Source organism: Hesperophylax consimilis, chromosome 12, assembly GCF_061612785.1.
Source record: "Hesperophylax consimilis isolate HC1 chromosome 12, BYU_Hcon_1.0, whole genome shotgun sequence".
NCBI classification, from domain to species: domain Eukaryota; kingdom Metazoa; phylum Arthropoda; class Insecta; order Trichoptera; family Limnephilidae; genus Hesperophylax; species Hesperophylax consimilis.
Genome location: NC_142847.1, coordinates 37,931,923 through 37,950,385, shown reverse-complemented (window position 1 = coordinate 37,950,385; position 18,463 = coordinate 37,931,923). Strand labels below are relative to the sequence as shown.

The window sequence follows — 18,463 nt, the reverse complement described above, 5'->3', positions numbered from 1 at the left end:
AATCAATAATCAACAAATTTCGAAACCAATTGTTTTTCGTCAGAATGATAAAAAAATTAAAAAAAGAAATAAGTATTGATAAATTAGTACCTACAGACAAAAATATTATATAATTGTCAGTTTTTATTATAAAATATTATGTAAAATAAATTAAATAATCATAAAATGGTAAATTATTACATTTATGTACCTAAGTGAAAAAAAATATAATAGTGAATTGTTAAATAAATAAAAAATTAAACTAACACTGTATTCATTGAAATTTTTTATAATTTTACATAAAATAATAAAGGAGTAACTAAGATGTATAAAACAAAATTGAAATTATTATTATCAGTAGCTTAATATTCTTTTATCTATCCTAAAAATATGGAATAAAAAGCAAAATGTAGGTGAATTTATCGGCTATTAAAATTCGAGGTAAGATTTTTTTATGAGGCCGGAAAATTTCCAAAACGAATGGTTAAAAGTGCCGAGCGATGGACACATATTTCAGTTATTTTATTTATATATTTGACCATTATAACAACATGAAACCGCGAGAGCCCGAATCCTTTCTCGCTGACACCTAATATGGAATCCTTATCCACAAACGGACGTCATCGTAGAACTCCTATTGGACATTGCTCACAGTTTACCAATCAGAGCCTCGCCCACCCGCCAACTATAGAAAGATGTGCTGTAGACAGCCTATAAAAGCAAGTGCACTGCTTTGAACAAAGTAGAGATCCCGAGCCGTTGGTAGGCTCAACACCTGATCCCGGTAACGAGATGTGTAGTCACTTTCAGCTAGGTTGTAAAGAAACTCTAGGCTGAATACCTGATACTGATAGCGAGATGTGTCGTCCCTTACAGCTAAGTCGTAAAAAAACCCTAGGCTGGATACTTGATACTGATAACGAGATGTGTCATCCCTTTCAGCTTAGTCGTAAAGAAACCCTAGGCTGGATACTTGATACTGATAGCGAGATGCATCGTCCTTTCTAGCTAGGATGTAAAGAAACCCTAGGCTGGATACTTGATACTGATAGCGAGATGCATCGTCCTTTCTAGCTAGGATGTAAAGAAACCCTAGGCTGGATACTTAATACTGATAGCGAGATGCGTTGTCCTTTCTAGTTAGGATGTAAAGAAACCCTAGGCTGAATACTTGATACTGATAGCGAGATGTGTCGTCCCTTCCAGCTAGGTCGTAAAGAAACCCTAGGCTGAATACCTGATACTGAAAGCGAAATGTGCCTGGAGGAATTCTTTATTTTTCGAATAAAGTCGGAAATAACGTGCCATGTCGCTTTTCCCGCGAGTATAGTTAGGTATATTGTTTACATAAATAAAATCCTATTTTCTTCATTTCCTAAAATCTCTGTTCGAACCCGTATTAATGAATTATAACTAACAAATTTTGTTATAAACTGGTGCCGTGATAAAAATAAAAGTCGTTTTAAATTGGCGCCCAACGTGGGGTTGTGTTAACCAATAAATAAAAATGCATTCAAATACGACTTATTCAAAAGATTTCCATACATATATTTTGAAAACACATTAAGCATACATTTATACATATTATACAAAGTAACAGCACCTTAATATCAGCGGTAAGATATTTTTAGGTATACTCGTAGCAATTCATATGTAGCTAATTATCCAGGAAAGCTTTTTCGTCAGTGATTTTATTTCATTATGATCAAATTCCTTCTCTTTTTTCTACATGTTTACCAGTTAAGTAATTAAATTGAGTACAATAAACTTTCTTCCGTTTGGAGTATTTTGTTTATTCAACAAATCGTTTCTACGAACAGCTGTTGTATTTCCCTATCGATAAATAAATATTTAAGTTTAACACCTCGACTCCGGTGATGGGTCTGATTTGACCCAGTGTTTTTTAAATAAAAGATTTTGCCGCAAATATCTCGCTTAGGCTAATTTCCTTTTGTCTATTCTTTCATCAAATATTTACCCACATTTCGACTCAAAAATGTTAAAAATCGGACACGTTTTAAAAAAGTTATTATAATAATTGTGTATAAAAACACGCAAAAACTTAATTTCTTCTCAGTTGAATTCGAGCAGCCGACGAAACAGCATATCTCTTGCTCTGTCCTTACGTCTTTGTCTCTCACAGTCCCGCGCATATGTGATATGAGTTATGTTATGAGTTAATGAGGAATTACATAATACGAATATCATATAAAAGTAAGGATATGAACGAAAAATGCATAAAAAGCCTTTTAATTTCATAATTTCAGCCGGGTCAATCTGGATCCACCATCGCCGCATGTGTTTTATTTTGAACCTCCGGGTATTACGTGTTAATTCCGATACGGAAGGATTTGTTTTCCTTTTCTACGAATTCTCTAACGTCTTCTTATTAAGTTTAATGGAAGTAATCAAGGTTTTCTTATATTCCCTTGTCTTTGAAATTCTTACTTATCTAAAAAGACAATCATAAATATAATTTTTATTATTCACAATGTGCTTTTTTTTTGTGTACAACAAGTGTACATTGTGAATAATAAAAACTCATTAAAAACAAAAAATGTCTAGAAATTGTTACATAGTGAATGCCAAAGAAATACAAAAAATAAATATAATTGTTCCACCCACACTTAATTATCAGATTTGTCAAAAATAACTTAAAAATAAAACTAAAATAATAATTCTATCTCTCACCCGCTTAGAGTATGTGTGCATAAGTTCGCTGTGCATATAATGTATAAACAAAAAAAGTGTGCAAAAGATCATAATGCAAAACTTTAATTAATGACACAAAAAGAATGGTCAAAGATTGAATGACCTCTTGGTCACGGATGAGAACTTTATGATCCCTCCATTGTATAATATTTCATTCTACTAAAGAATACAATTGAAGAAATATTTATCACTTTATAAAAAATTTCAAATTTACTTAGTGGCGTCATTTTAAAATTCTTGTCGATTTTTACACAAAGTTATTTTTTGACTTAAAATATGGATTAGCTTATTTTTTTTGGCTAGCATAAAAAATAAGCCAAAAACAGAAACTTGTATATTACTCGTACTCCAAATGTTAAAAAAATAAACTCTGTAGTAGACTTAAATAAATTAGTTCTTCGTTAGTTTCAAAATTAATTTGTGGTGTCATTAGCATGATCTCAAGGGGTGTGCGACAATTCGAAGAATTGATCGCACGGAAGGAATTTTAAAGTAGCAATAATAGTTAAAAGTGTGACATTGTGTATAACATAAATATCTGACCTTGATTCACCGAAAATGGGCGCCATACAACTCTTGGGAAATAATTGTAAATAAGTGAGAGATTGACATGATGACCAGCGATTAAATATATCTAGCTATGTCCGCCATCAGCGTCTACCGTGAAAAATGTCGACTAGAGCAGTTGCTCGTATCACATCAGTTGGCGTGCCCTCTCCGCAAGGCTGTCCGATTGGTACTCGCTTTAGGAAATTATCTCTTCTGCTTCCTTCAAGGCATAAATATACCACTCTCTAGATCGATATCTTCGGGCTTTTTGTATGTAACGGAATTATACAGTACTTAACCACAGATATACAATCAGTACCTACCGTGCGGAGCAGAGCAGTAGACAAGGTAGAGGAAAATCAAGGCCATTTAAAAAAAGATGCGACCATAGACAACATAATTGCTCTCAGCCTACTCTATCCATTCACTAGCCCAAAGAAACTATTATAAAAATAAAAATGTCCTTGAAGCAGAAAAATGTCGAAATGTTTTCCAAGGGCAAGGTTCATCTGACTAAGAAAATAAACTTTTACAGTGCATTTCCTTAAGATGAAACTTGTTAATCTGAGGAGAAGAAACCCAAAATGACAAGAAATTTGCAAAAACACTGAAGAAAATTTCCAAAACATGATTGTCCGACAGTACGACGAAGAATTCCGACATTTTTCAGCCCCATGAACTCATGGTTACATATGTTTAAAAATCTTTAATTTCACTAAAACAATAAGATAATACAGGATAACACTAATCAATAACATGAATAAGTTTATCGATATAATAAATAACATTTATACGTTCTTAGCATTGTTTAAAAAACCGAACGAATAACCTAAAAACTGTCAATTCACTTTAAACTTGAACTTACGTAGGTAGGTTGAATATATGTTTGTAACTCACTAACACTATACTGGCTTATATTGTATTTTTATCACGAACAACTTTAACACGCAATATTTTCGACGGAAATGATAGTATTTCGGCAGCAAATGACAACCCGCGTGCATAAATAAACCATTCTCATTTTGTTTGAATGATTTGAAACTGTCAAACGGCAAAATTCCGTCATCTCTTTCTGTTACACGAGTCATTATGGTAGAGAGTGAGAGATCAAACCAATCCTTCTGCTCTCACCAATGAGATCTGAGCTTTTAGCCATATTATTCGTTTTCTATAAGAATTTTGAGGTGGGCGTGGCGGTTTCAAATGAGTTTCAAGGCCAAAGCTGAGAGAAATACCCCTGCTTCAAGGAAAGCCTATAGAGCACGATTCCCATAGACGAAGGCGGTCTTGGATGGAATTTGTTAAAGTTTGTTTAAGTTTGTCTTAAGACGGTAGCGGCGCAAAAGTGAACTGCTACAATATATTTTCACATTGAAACCTTCATCGTGAATTCTACACATTAGTTCTTTTAAAATTGCCATAATTAATACTAATTTGGGTCAATATTGAATATTTTCTATTTTTGTATATTGTTTATGGGCTACTTGATAATCACAGATAAAAATATATATTAAAAGACGTAATTGTTATTCTTAAGCAGCTATTCTAAAAGTGTTGTATGGAATTTTTAACAACTAAATTAGAAAATTAAATACTTTTACCACAAGGAATTTGTATTGTTTTAGAACTATCAAAATTGAATTCAATAAATTAGGATATTTAATACTTTTACCACAAGGAACTTATATTGTTTGGAAAAGATATGTTATTGAATATTTGATATGCATTGGCGTACCATTATCAATAAGAATTATTATAAATATTCGATTCTTTCTTTATTAACTTCGATAAAACGTTTTACATAGACTGCCATTTACACGACATTTGACAATGTAAAAGATACGAGGCAGAGAATTTACACTTCGCTTAGAAAAACATTGACTAAAAATCATTTCACGTGATTTAAAAACACGTTAAATAGGTGGGTAATTCAATTATGAATACGCTGATAAACATTGAATAAAACAAACATTTGCGTCATTTTGACAGCCGTGCATTCGTAAACAAACATCAATTTAGAAATAATAAATAATCTATGATTTCTAGAGTAGTCTACTGTAGGCTGTAAGCAGGGGAATTTAGACATTTATTGATAAAATTGGAAAGCATTATATCAGCTTTCTACCAATGAAAATGTTCAAAAAATTCAAATAAATATTTTACAAAAGGAAAAGAAAAGTGCCGTGCGATCACTCAAGACGTTTTGCAAAACTTGGCATAATATACTGAAAACCACTCAAGAGGTTATCTGAAAACTGCGTAATTTTTAGGCTGATTCTAGTATCCAAATTAATTTCTGATATGTTTCTCTATTACAGGAACCGCTCTGATGAAGGTGGTGGAGGTCTACCGAGAAATTCAGGAGCAGCAGATGAACATTGTAAGTTGATTCTTATTTTATTTAATGGTTACATCATTCTGATAAGCATATTTTTAAGTAAATCCCACTGTTGGCAGTATACCAAGCAGCGATGGCTGCTTTAATCAAATAATTTTAACTCATCTCCTTAAAAGCAAGAATGTAAATTTTACAAAAACACATTGCAAATCAATGAACTCTTACAAACACGAAATTTGGACAAAGAAATTTCAAATACATTGCTTCTAAGGTTATGAGTTATGTGGCTTTATTTATGCTGACCAGATCTAAATAGCCGGTTACTGTCCGACCCCCCTCTTCTCCATCTCCTTCTCCTCCCCACTACATCCAGCCTCGCAACATAACCCATTTGGAAATGCCATAGTCTAACTGGCTCTAGATGGTTCGGAGCAGTTGAGACTCTTGTGCTTTATTCACAAAAAATATAAAATAAATACAAAACAAAACAATGAAATAATCTAAGCAAATTTAAAATCTTGACAAAACATTAAATCATCAACAATTCAATTCAATTGTATCATTAAAGGGTTTTCCAATAAGAGGTGTTATTTTGATATTCAAATAAAAATGCCATTTTTTAGTATAAATGATCAAATATTTATTTCATTATAAAGAGGAAGGTATGCCGTTAACAGTGAAAAATAACATCAGTCAAATGACCACCACGACCACGCCTACAGGACCATATCCTTTTCATGAAATTTTCTATAACCAAATCGCAAAGTGGCTGCCTTATGTCCTCTATAGCCTCCCAAATTTCATCTTTGAGGTCTTGAATGGATCCTGAGCTATTGGCGTAGACCTTCTCTTTCACGTGGCCCCAAAGGAAGAAGTCACTAGGTGTTAAATCACAAGATCTCGGTGGCCAATTGTGATCACCTCTTCGAGAGATAACACTATCCGGAAACTTTTCCCGTAAAAGATCAATGGTTTCGTTGCTTGTGTGGCACGTAGCGCCGTCTTGTTAAAAGTAAACGTTGTCCAGATCAATACCATCCAATTCCGGCCATAAAAAATCATTAATCATCTCTTGATAGCGCAATCCATTCACCGTAACTGTTGCTCCAGCCTCATTTTCGAAAAAGTAAGGTCCATTGACTCCGCCGGACCATAAACCGCACCAAACAGTCACACGTCGAGGATAGAGAGGCTTTTCAACAATAACTCTTGGGTTTTCCGAGCCCCAGATGCGACAATTTTGCTTATTGACGAAGCCACCGAGGTGGAAATGGGCCTCATCACTCAAGATGATTTTTCGGTGAAATTCCGGATCATTTTCACGCATTTCAAGGACCCAATTAGCAAAGACACGACATTGTTGGTGATCGGCTGCCTCGATTTCTTGTGTTAACTGAACTTTATAAGCCATAAGACACAAATCTTTATGCAAAATACGGTGTAATGACGTTTGTGGAATGCCTAATTCCAAAGAACGACGAGGAATGGACAAACCTGGGTTTTCTTCAACACTTTCGGCTACAGCAGCAATATTCTCGGCTGTTCTTAAGCGACGTGCACGGGTTTATTCTTCACATCACTAAGTTGTCCCAACAGCTCGAATTTTTCCACCAATTTCTGTATTGCGGTCCAACAAGGTGCTTCACGACGACCCAAAAATGTTCGAATTTTACGAACCGTCTCTGCCAATTTTTCACCATTTTTATAGTGAATTTTAACAATTTCAATGCGTTGTAGAAGCGTGTATCGTTCCATTTTTATTAATAGTTTCTACTTGTCAAATGTCAAAAAATGACAGCTTCAAAAGTAACATCTACTGAAATAGCGGGCTATGCAAAATATCACCTCTTATTGGAAAACCCCTCTTTACTAGCTCTGTAATGTGGTGGATTTCGGCTCTGAAATTTTACTTATCACTTTTCGTCCAAATTTGAACCTAAATCAAAAATCAGATAAAATTATTTGAAATTTTTTTTTGCACACTAGCTGACCCGACACAGGATATCCACCGTGCGACAAGCAAAGTTAAAATAAGTAAATATGTATAAATCAATAAACGGCTGCTTAGTTTAAATGTTTCAAATGTATTTATCGAAGTCATCTATCTGTAAGGGTTAAACTTCACTTATCTGTATGGGTTAACCTGATCTTATCTGTATGGGTCAAACTTCACTTATCTGTCTGGGTTAACCTTCACTTATTTGTATGAGTTAACTTTCTTTTATCCGTATGGGTCAAAATCCACTTATCTGTATGGGTTATACCTTTACTTATATGTATGAGTTAACTTTCTTTTATCCGTATGGGTCAAACTTCACTTATATGTATGGGTTAACCTTTACTTTTCGGCGAAGCGGTCAAAAAGTTGAATAATGAACACTAAATTAGACTAGCTGAAATAGATCATCAGCCCAGTATAAAAATGCAATTTAATAATGTGTTTCTATGTATTCCTTGCCTTTCGAGATAAAACCTGAGTTTGCTGACCTGCTACGACTATTATGTTTTGATGTTAAAGCGTAATAATATTTAGTATTGAATATTTTTGAAGAACCTTTAAATTTACTAAATGCTGCTCTTACTTCCAAATAAAAATACCGTACTATATATTTTTTTATAAAACAACTACAAGCATTATTTATACCGTACCTTCTATACAAATGGCTTTTAAATACAGCTTGGAAGTGTGTATTATTAACTACTTACTTATGTTAAAACCTTGACCCACTGAATCAAATTGATAATTAAGATAAGCCAAAGCAATTTTTAAACGTATTTTACAGCCTAGACCCTTTCTTACGTAAATGGTTATTTGAAATCCATTGACCGAACTAATTACGCAACCAATCGTTTCTAAAACATTAGGTTTTGTTATTTTATCATTTTACAACCCCTAAACCTACCGGAGATGATATTACGGCCATAATTATAAGAAAGGTTCATTGAAAAGGCTACACGATTATATTTGAATTTCTAGAAATAGAATATTTTTAAACATAAAAACCCCTTCAGCTGTGTACCGTAACTCTGTAGTATAGGCATCATTTCGCAACTCAGTATGCGAATATTCAAATATTGCAATACTTCATCGATGAATATAGAAACGCAACTGAAAGCCTTTGAACTCTGTATAATTCCTCCCATCGCGGGAATTTACTGGACACGGAGAGTATGAAATAAAGGTTTCATAGAAATATTCTTAACACACTTAACCTAAACTTATAGACATAATATATCAGATAAGGCTAATTGCACTGCTTTACAAATAATTTAATACTGGCAGTTCACAGTGAACTTTTGATGCTGAGTATGATGTTTGACAATGAGACATTAAATAATATACGAAGAAAAAAATACAATGAATTCAATGCAAAACCTGTACAGGTAATGTGGTATTACTAATGAAGAAGCCATCGTATGCATAATGCGTAACGTAGGTGATTCTTTCACCCCAAGGGATAATTTAAATTAACACGAAATTTATGTTTAATTTTCGATGGATAATGATTTTAAAAAGTGAAATTAATTAATTAAATAAAATTTATTTTAACGCTTAAGCTTTACGTTTATTATTTTGAAACAATGTCAAACTTGCAACAATACGAGTTTTTCAATTGTTCCGTCTGCATTGTGATTCGTCAATCTCGGATAGATATTTAAATTTCATTCAATAAAAATTTTAATTGGAGTAGGAATGAACTTTTGAATAATCCATGTTTCATAATTGAATCTCATTCACCCGGGTCACAAAAGGTTCCAAAGTTGTTGCGTTTTGTCTCCTGTTTTTTGTTTTACTTGATTTTTTCTAACTAAAATACATATTTTTGCATTAGCTTCAGACAGGATGCTCGGAGCAAGTAAAATCTCTCATGGCCTTTGTTATCTTTAAGAATGCTGTGGGGAGGGTGTTTTTAGAGAAAGGAAGGAGAGTTCTGGAAAGAAAAACAAGTTGGAAGGGTGGGTAGGAATCTGAGGTCAATGTGTCCAAGAGTGGTGGACGTATGAATCCATCCCTCCCACTGTGGTGTAAGGCGATGGGTCGTGAGAGTCCGACCGAAGAGGTCAAAAGGTCGGCCTCAACCAGCCTCTCCCGATTTGGCCCGCCATGCACAAACGCAACCTCCATGGTGGGCAAACGCAACCGGACCCAATAGCTAGACAACCTTTCCCCATAAACCCGGACACCCTTGCTAGTAAACCAAACATATGGCAGAGGTATCGGTTTTCCAATAAATGGTTTCCATACCCGCCTCCCAAATTGATTAAAATATTATTAGTCTCTCAAATTTAACTATCAGCGATGTAACGCTTCTAATTCAGTTCCATCGTTTTAATAATTTTAAAAGGCTGATAGAATATGATTTTAAAATACATTTGTTGTCATAGCAAAAATATATCAACTGTTTCTAAAAATAATTATTCTACTGAAACTTAAATATGCCGCTGTCTAAATTTTTCCCAGACGTTAAAAAACTACTGTCTTGATTTTTTCCCAGATGTGAATAAGATATTATTTTGATTTTTTAAAAGACAGAAACCGTTTATTAGATTGTTTTGAACATGTTACTAAACTGTTTTGTGGAATGGTAAGTTTTTAGATTCTCACGGCCAAAAGCATTTTTATTGTTTGTTTTTGGGGTGTTATGCCGTGTTGCGCTAACTCCTTCTTTAGCCGACGTTTCGGACAGCGTTGCAGTATCCATCATCAGGGCAGATCCGGTAGATCCGAAGATGTGTAAATTTTGGTTGTCGAGTTTGTGCTTATTTGTTTGTGGCCTGGGCCCGTCCAAGTGCGAAATGCCAACGGAAGTGGCATCATCTTGTGGCGAATTCTGAAAGCACAGTATTTATGTTAGCCTGGGGCCCGTCCAAGTGCGAAATGCCAACGGAAGTGGCGACATCTTGTGGCGAATTCTAGAATTAGAAAACCGATTGACAGCGGTTAAAGTAGATGTACCCAGTATCAAGGTATAAATACAATGGTTTTATATTGTATTATTATATGGTATAGGAGTATACTTAGACATGTTATTTGCGTTTAGCTTTGGTGTAGCCGTCAATTACCGGATACCGAGAGCTGTTGAGCTTAGCTCCGTCGTCTCTATTGATATTAAATGGATTTTTGTAGATTTCAATTGCCTCCATAATCAGGCGTGATCTATAAGTTTTGGGTCTTCCCAGGACCTCAGGAGCTGATCCAAAGTAATGGCCGGTTTCAATTAAGTGTTCGGCGATTGCCGATTTATCAGGGTGGCCAAGTTTACAAGCACGAAAATGTTCTGCTATCCTTTTGGAAATCGTCCGCTCTGTCTGGCCTATATAAACCTTGTCACAACCAGAGCAGCTGAGTTTGTACACTCCATCTGCTTCCAGAGGAAACTTAGTCTTTGCAGACCTCAGTAGGTCTTGGATTTTGGTGGTGGTTCCGAAGACAGTTTTGATGTTTTCTTTTCTCAACAGCCTGGCAATTCTGTCTGTCACATTGTGAACGAAAGGCAGGAAAGCACAGCCTTTTGAGTTTTGTTCAACTCTGTCTTCGTTTGTTGTAGATTTTGCTCTTAAAATTTGCCTTGTCTGACTTGCCGGGTAACTGTTGCGATCCGGTCAGTTTTATAAGTTCTGCTCCAAGTTTTGTTTCTTCACATATTCTGGTCGCTCGGGTCACCAACGTATGGATAAGTCCTCTCTTCTGCGCTGGGTGGTGGTGCGAATCAGCGTGTAAGTATCGATTCGTATGGGTTGGTTTCCTATATACGGTATGTCCTAGGCTACCATCGTGTTTTCGCATCACCTCCACATCTAGAAAAGGCAGGATTTTATCTTGGTTTTCCAGCTTCATTGTGAATTTAATTTTGCTGTGGAGAGAATTAAGATGGTCCAGGAATTCGTTAAGTTTCTCCGTTCCATGAGGCCAAATGGCGAAGACATCGTCGACGTAGCGACACCATACTTTAGGGACAGCTGAAGCTGTATCGAGTGCCACTTCCTCAAACTTCTCCATAAAGAAGTTGGCTATTACTGGCGATAACGGACTGCCCATTGCAACTCCCTCCACTTGCTCAAAAAACTAGCACAAACTCGACAACCAAAATTTACACATCTTCGGATCTACCGGATCTGCCCTGATGATGGACACTGCAACGCTGTCCGAAACGTCGGCTAAAGAAGGAGTTAGCGCAACACGGCATAACACCCCAAAAACAAACAAAAAAAAAAAGTGTAAAAGTGATTCTTATTTAAAAGAAATACATTTTATCAAAATATTTTTTCGTAATTCTGAATAAACATAAATCTAACAAAAACGGCGGAGTTAAATATATGGTAGACGTGGTATTTTTACAATGTTGGTGAATCCATGGATATTTCTGAATTTTTTAATTACATGAGTGCTATGTTAAATGGTGATGCTTCTGAGAATTCTTCCTAGAATTATTAATAATCCCGAAAGCAAACGTTATCTATTTCCCATAAATTAGATTGAGCTTACACAAATGCTTTTCACAATAAATCATTTAGCGGTAATCTGTAGACTTTTTACAACGATCAGTACGTGCCTTTTCCGTCCTTGTATTGTCAGCTTTCGTTATTCGGTATTTGAACAACAATTTTTCATTTTCTGTCCTGAGATAATCTCCCTAGTAGCTTCTTTCGTAGCTCTTCATCTCAGAGCAGAGTTTTCAAAATTTTCAACCGATGTTATTATTCTATGATCACGTAATTTTTGTTCTAAAATACATGTACGGGACGTATTTGCCTGTACAAGAAAATACTTTAAATAATAAGCACTGGCACACACCAGCCCTCAAGGTGTTCTATCCAAACCATCATAAAAGAAAGACGATTCAAATCAAAACTCACATTTTAATTAGATGTATTGCACTGGTTTACATAACGTATAAAGGGGTGTAGCTTATAGGTACTTCCTATTTCTAACAGCCAACCCAATTCACAAGAAAAAGTTATATGTATTCCAATACAACTGGGTTTTAATATACAGATAGAAACTGAGAAAATCGGAATTCTTTCAGCGATAATTTCAGATTGGAGCACATTGTGCATCATCGCGCCATACGATACAGCAAATGGCGCAGGCAACTGCTGCAGCAGTGGCCAGTTCAATTGGTAGCCAGGAGAAATTGGCCAGCCTCTAGGTTATCAGCATCAGTAGCTTATTCAGTCGGTAGCCAGGGGGAATTGGCCAGCCTCTAGGTTGTCAACATCAGTTGCTAATTTAGTCGGTAGCCAGGAGAAATCGGCCAGCCTCTAGGTTGTCAGCATCAGTGGCTAATTCAATCGGTAGCCAGGAGGAATTGGCCAGCCTCCAGGTTGTCAAAATCAATGCAACAGGGATTGGCCAGCCTCTAGGTGATCAGCGGCAGTGAACAGTTCAGTCGGTAGCCAGCAAAAATTCAGCGGCGGCATGGTCATTTGATTATAAGGGCCGGCACACGGAGACGCCCCATTATGGTAATGATGACAGATGCTTCTTGCTCAGCTAGTAGAGTTCCCGCAGTAAACAGCTCGTTGCACATAGTTTGTAATATTTTAAAATGATTATGCCGTGATGGAGTAACAGAAGCAAATACAGCTTTCAGTTGACAATCAGAAATTGTAAGAACAGATCGCGTTGTTACCGGCGTAGTTTTAAAACTTGAATTCTGCAATATTTTGTTTTAGTGGGCTATTTATAATATCTCCTACAAGCGTTTGTGTGACGTCAGCTTGCAAAAACATGTTTACGTTTTCATTGCATTGCAAATGCAAATATTATGGTGCGAATAATATGTCGCCCAGCAACAGCTTTTGGCTTTTCAATATTTTAATTTCGTTTTTAGAAAATAGGGTTATCGAAGTGTTTCATGTTCGATGCAGTTGTTTTTCCGCCTGGTAACAGATTATATTGATGCATTTTTCAACTGGTAAATATTATGATTTGGAAAAAGGGGTCATCAAACTCGCAGGTGTGCAACTTTAGCCGCAATTGATATTAAATGCGATAAAATCATTTTTAATGTTCGATACAATACAGATTAATCAAACGATTATTTAAATTCCACGAAAAAATGGTGATGTGACATGTAATTGGTGTTTTAGACTTTAATAAAATGACTTTTTTATTTTGTTTTCAGCTCAAAGCTTTCTACGTGGACCTGCTGGTGCCGCTGGAAACCAACCTGGAAAAGGATACTAAAGTTGTTCAAGTAAGTTCACCTGCTTCCCGCTTTTCTCTTTTATTCCGCTAACAATAACTTACGCAATTTCCCTGAAATGTTAATTCTTTATTCAAAGTGAGCAGTGCACAGTGCGTTTTGTTGTTTTGTGGATGTCGAGTATATTTTAAAGTGAAGTTAACAATCATTAAATAACTGAATATGATATATTTTAACTATGGTAGAGAAATAAGAATTTTTACTCTTCGCAGAGGTTTCATAAAATATAATATTATAAACGAGAGTTGCTCGGGATAACCTTTACTCAGCAATGTATTCAGTCAATGTCTCTTTGTTTTCATATACCATCGATTTTCCGTTAAATATTTTACAAATATTTCCAAATTTATTTGTCTGCTTTACAAATATATTTTAAACATAAAAAATTAAGACGATTTTTAATATATAGAGACTGAATGTTTTTAGAATTTAAAAACATGTAAACAGTTTTATAAAATTCTCTAGAAAAACTCAAGGCGAATGTAATAAAATAATATGGTATATTTCTAGCAAACGAATCCATGTGGGTAAATAAATAAGTTTTTTAGAATAATAAAGTGCATTACGATGCTGAACCTTTAAAAGGCAGTAGCCGCCGGTTCTGTGAATAGAGTTGGGCCGCTGCGGCGCCCGGTGTCGTTTGTGGCCGGCGTCTGTTGTGACGTCACCAGCAGGCGCCGGAATTCAATCCGCTAGCCTTTTGTGGTCTTGATGGGTATTTGGCGGGACGCTTTACAAATCCTGCATTATATTGGAGGGTCAATTTTTTGCTTTTGTGATTGGACAATCGATCATGGCTAGACAAATTTGTTGAATTAAATCCACGGAGTTTGAAAGTTGATTGTTGTCACCTGTCAAACCTTTTCATTCAAATACGGTTTCACAAGTATTTTCTTTTCAGAACTACTAGAAAAGATAATGTTACATAATATAAAATTCTTTAAACAATTAAATACAAATTTTTTATATAACTTTTAATAAAATACCCACTACATATCTGAGCTCGAGTTTTCTGGAGCAGTAGATTTGCCTTTTAATTAAATTAGAAAGGTTTTTTAAAACTTTTGCCTACAAGGTGAAAAAAATATCTATTTACCTGAACGTTTTTGAATCTTTTACCTGCGATTTTTTTATCATTCATAATAGTCTAATTTTAGTTATTACTTTAAAACATGTATTTTTCCTGAGTTTTCTAATTTTTATATCTATATTGACTTCCTATGCAGTAAATTAGTTTGAAACTATTTTTGTATCTTTACGCAAAGACTGTGTTTTATACAGCCATACCAACGTGTTCTAAATGCAAACATCGCCCGTTATTTCAGTATCTACTCGATTGTTTAACCAAACAAATGAATCTGTGATGTACAACTACAGCGATAGTTAATTAATCTAACATTGATATGCATAACTTCTAATAATAAACATCATTTGCAATCAAATAAGTTTTTAAATTCAATTACTTCTGAACGTTTACCAACTGTCTGCCCAAATCAAACACATCATAACCATAACGTTAAATATCTTACAAATCTTGTTGATCCTATTTCTCTAAAACGAGATTTATAAAATATCCTTTGAAATCTGGCGGCAAGCTGTTGAAGCACCCGCCTCTATTGCACCCACGGGAAATCATCGATTTCCGGTCTGGACACGAAATCGGTCCACCGGATGTTTGCGTACTGCTTCCGGTCCGACAGGTTGTACGATCCTTCGTCATTTCCGGCTTTGACCTCTCTCTGGCAACAATAACACGAAGATCTTAAGTGAACACAATAAAGTTTAGGATCTTTATGGTCATCGTATTATTTATCTACCTTTCTTTCATCCCACAATGTTCTCAACTACCCGGAGCTTTTGGGACTACTGCATTCCTTATTAAATAATCCTCAAATTTTAACGATCTTAATGATCTCTAAAAAGCTTAAGAAAATGTGGGCAAGAGGGTGGTTGGGCAGTACCTGCTTATTCCGATCTGATCACGGAAATAAAGAGCACGTATAAGAACTACTTTAGAATCCGTTTATACCACCGATCCGAGCTAGCCGAAGGAGAACCGTTCCTTTCCAGATTGGCAGCTATTTAACAGTTTGAAATGTGATCCCGTATTCATTTTCATGTTTAAATTTATTAATATGTAGTGTTAACATCGAATTAAAGTATAGTGTTTATGTTATTAAAATTGGTTTATTAACCTGTCAGTGACCATAAAAAAATATTCACGTTTAATTTGCACTTTGTGGGTCCCAACTTCACGACTAAAAAGTTTACCGTAAGCATTTCACCTCAAAACCTCTATAAAATATACGGTTTGTATAAATTCACAACAAATTAATAAATAAGCTGACGTTGAAAAGTTGTAACTGCACATTTTCCAAGTAATATTATTATTTTATTTATTACTTTAAACGCTCTGATAGGCTTTTACATGATACGTATTTTACAAGATTTACTGCATAATAAGCTGTCTATGGAAGGTTTTTATTTTAAATCAACAAAATAAATAGCCGAAAATTTAAAAAAATTAACATTACACATGGTACATATAATTTTCCATTTAAATCTACATAATATATTAAAAGAGAAAAAAATAAACAAGTTTTAAATTATATTTTTTTACTATTCAATGTATAATTATTGTACCTACTGTATGCGTGTACATAACGATCACCTTAGAATAAAAACGGCTAAGTTTTTTATAGTGATTTATTTTTAAGATATCATGCCTTGTTGGGCTACCTCCTTCATTAGGCAACGTTTCGGACAACATTACAGTGTCCATCATAAGGGCAGATATGTAAAAAAAGTTTTACATGTTCTAACCGAAACGTTGGCTTAACAAGGAAGTAGCGCAACACGGCATAATACCCCAAAAATAAATCTAAATTATACTTGTGGCCGTCAAAATCTCAAATCATATCCAGCAATTTCTTTGTTGAAATTAAATTACAGGACGAATATTTTTATGACAGTGGAATTATTGTATAAAACAGATTTAACATGAATTTAAAATGGATAAGGGATTGCACAAAAAGTTAAGCGCACAATGTTAAAATAAATATACCATTCCTATTTTGTCCTTCAGAAGTCCTTTAGTATTATCCGCACTTCTGTTCATGGCAGAAGAGGAAATCCCGTGGTCCCACAGGAGCGAAGAGATTTATTTATTACTAGATTTTTTATCTAGGTAGAAAAGTGACGGCTGCCTTGGCAAATATTTGGACTGTTGTACGTTTTATTATATTTATTTATTACACAACGTTGATATATTTATATAGCAATTGACATAATAGGAAGTACATAATATAGCATTAAATAATACAAACTCCATATTAGTTCCTAGCTATGCAGATAGCTTGTTCTAAGGGAACAAATGCTCCAGGTATGCGTGGTGTATTATTTTGTAATTATTATGAACATTTATATTTATTTACTAGGAACCTTCGTCTGGTTACTGTGATTGTAACAAACCAATACATACACCAATTCGTCTAGGAAACTTTGTGAATACATAAAGGTAAATAGGATAAATAAAAATAAAAATTTTTAATGAATTTATCACTAATACGTAGGTTGAATAATTCAAAACCTAGCGTTTGTAGTAAACAAGTCGTTTTAAAACCCAAGCAAAATGCTTTAAAACTCTATCAAAGCATATCAATGTATCTACCTAATTAAATTATTTGTTGCACTTAATCGACCAAACAAAAATAATCACTTTGTAACATTATTTGCCACACAAAATTTTGTGAAAAAATTCCTAAGCCACAATTTAATAAATAAATCGACTGAACCAGCCCTAACCTCTCGAGGTTCAGTGCCAAGGGATTGCGACAAAGCGTAGGCTTTGAATGTCGTGATTGTGCCGGAAGGGGATGTTTTATTGCGTTCGTTTGAATAAAACTAGCACCGCAAATATAACCATGGCGCAAAGGCAGCCAACGAGCACACCTCCATACCTCTTTCTTCTTTACACAGAAGCCGCATTACCTGTCTTGGCTGGGACGCTTGTCTCGAATGAACATTGCATTTCAAGATGTCAACAATTTTTCCTGTATTTTCTAGCTATATCTGGCACAAATTACGAATCTTTTATAGTTTCTACAGAAAAGTAATTTTAACATCAAAATTTTATTCTTGTTCAAATTACAATTTAGTAGCTGCTTTTGTTACGTAAGAGCATTTTAAAATGTGTAAATATTTTATAATATTGAGCATTTACTTAATTGTACTTGCAATTTTGTCATTATTCAAAGCTTCTATAGATACAAGATTTTAGTTAAAAGTGCAAGACAGTAGTGCTATTTTCTATATTCATAATTCTGGATTGCATCTTAGAGTACGCTTGAATTTAATTTTACAATAAATTTTGGTTAATGAGACTAATTGTATAGCGCTTCTGGGGAGATTTTTTATAATTAAAACTACTTTCAAGATTATCCTTTTATGTAAATACCGCACAACAGTCCCAACTGCTCCCATCCGTCAGGAGTCAGCGATACTATGGCATCCCCAATAATTGGGGTTTGTTGTGATGACGAAGGTATTGAGGAGGGGAAGGAGATGGGATGGTGAAATTGGGAATGTACCTGATTATTCAGATCTGGTCACCAAATACAGTTAAAGCCATTTTAACCAAAGTTTTAATTCTGAATGATGAACTTCAATTCTGATC

The 18,463-nt window shown here is 34.7% G+C and overlaps 1 protein-coding gene across 4 annotated transcripts in view; it reads left to right on the top strand.

Moving 5' to 3' along the window:
• The window catches only part of IRSp53 (Insulin receptor substrate 53 kDa), a 554,295-nt gene that overhangs the window by 488,039 nt on the left and 47,793 nt on the right, over window positions 1–18,463 (top strand). For all 4 annotated transcript variants that reach the window (XM_089638410.1, XM_089638412.1, XM_089638411.1 and 1 more), the window contains exons 6-7: window positions 5,559–5,620; window positions 13,708–13,779. In XM_089638410.1, the coding sequence (XP_089494536.1) occupies window positions 5,559–5,620; window positions 13,708–13,779 (134 nt within the window). The remainder of the gene's footprint in view (window positions 1–5,558; window positions 5,621–13,707; window positions 13,780–18,463) is intronic.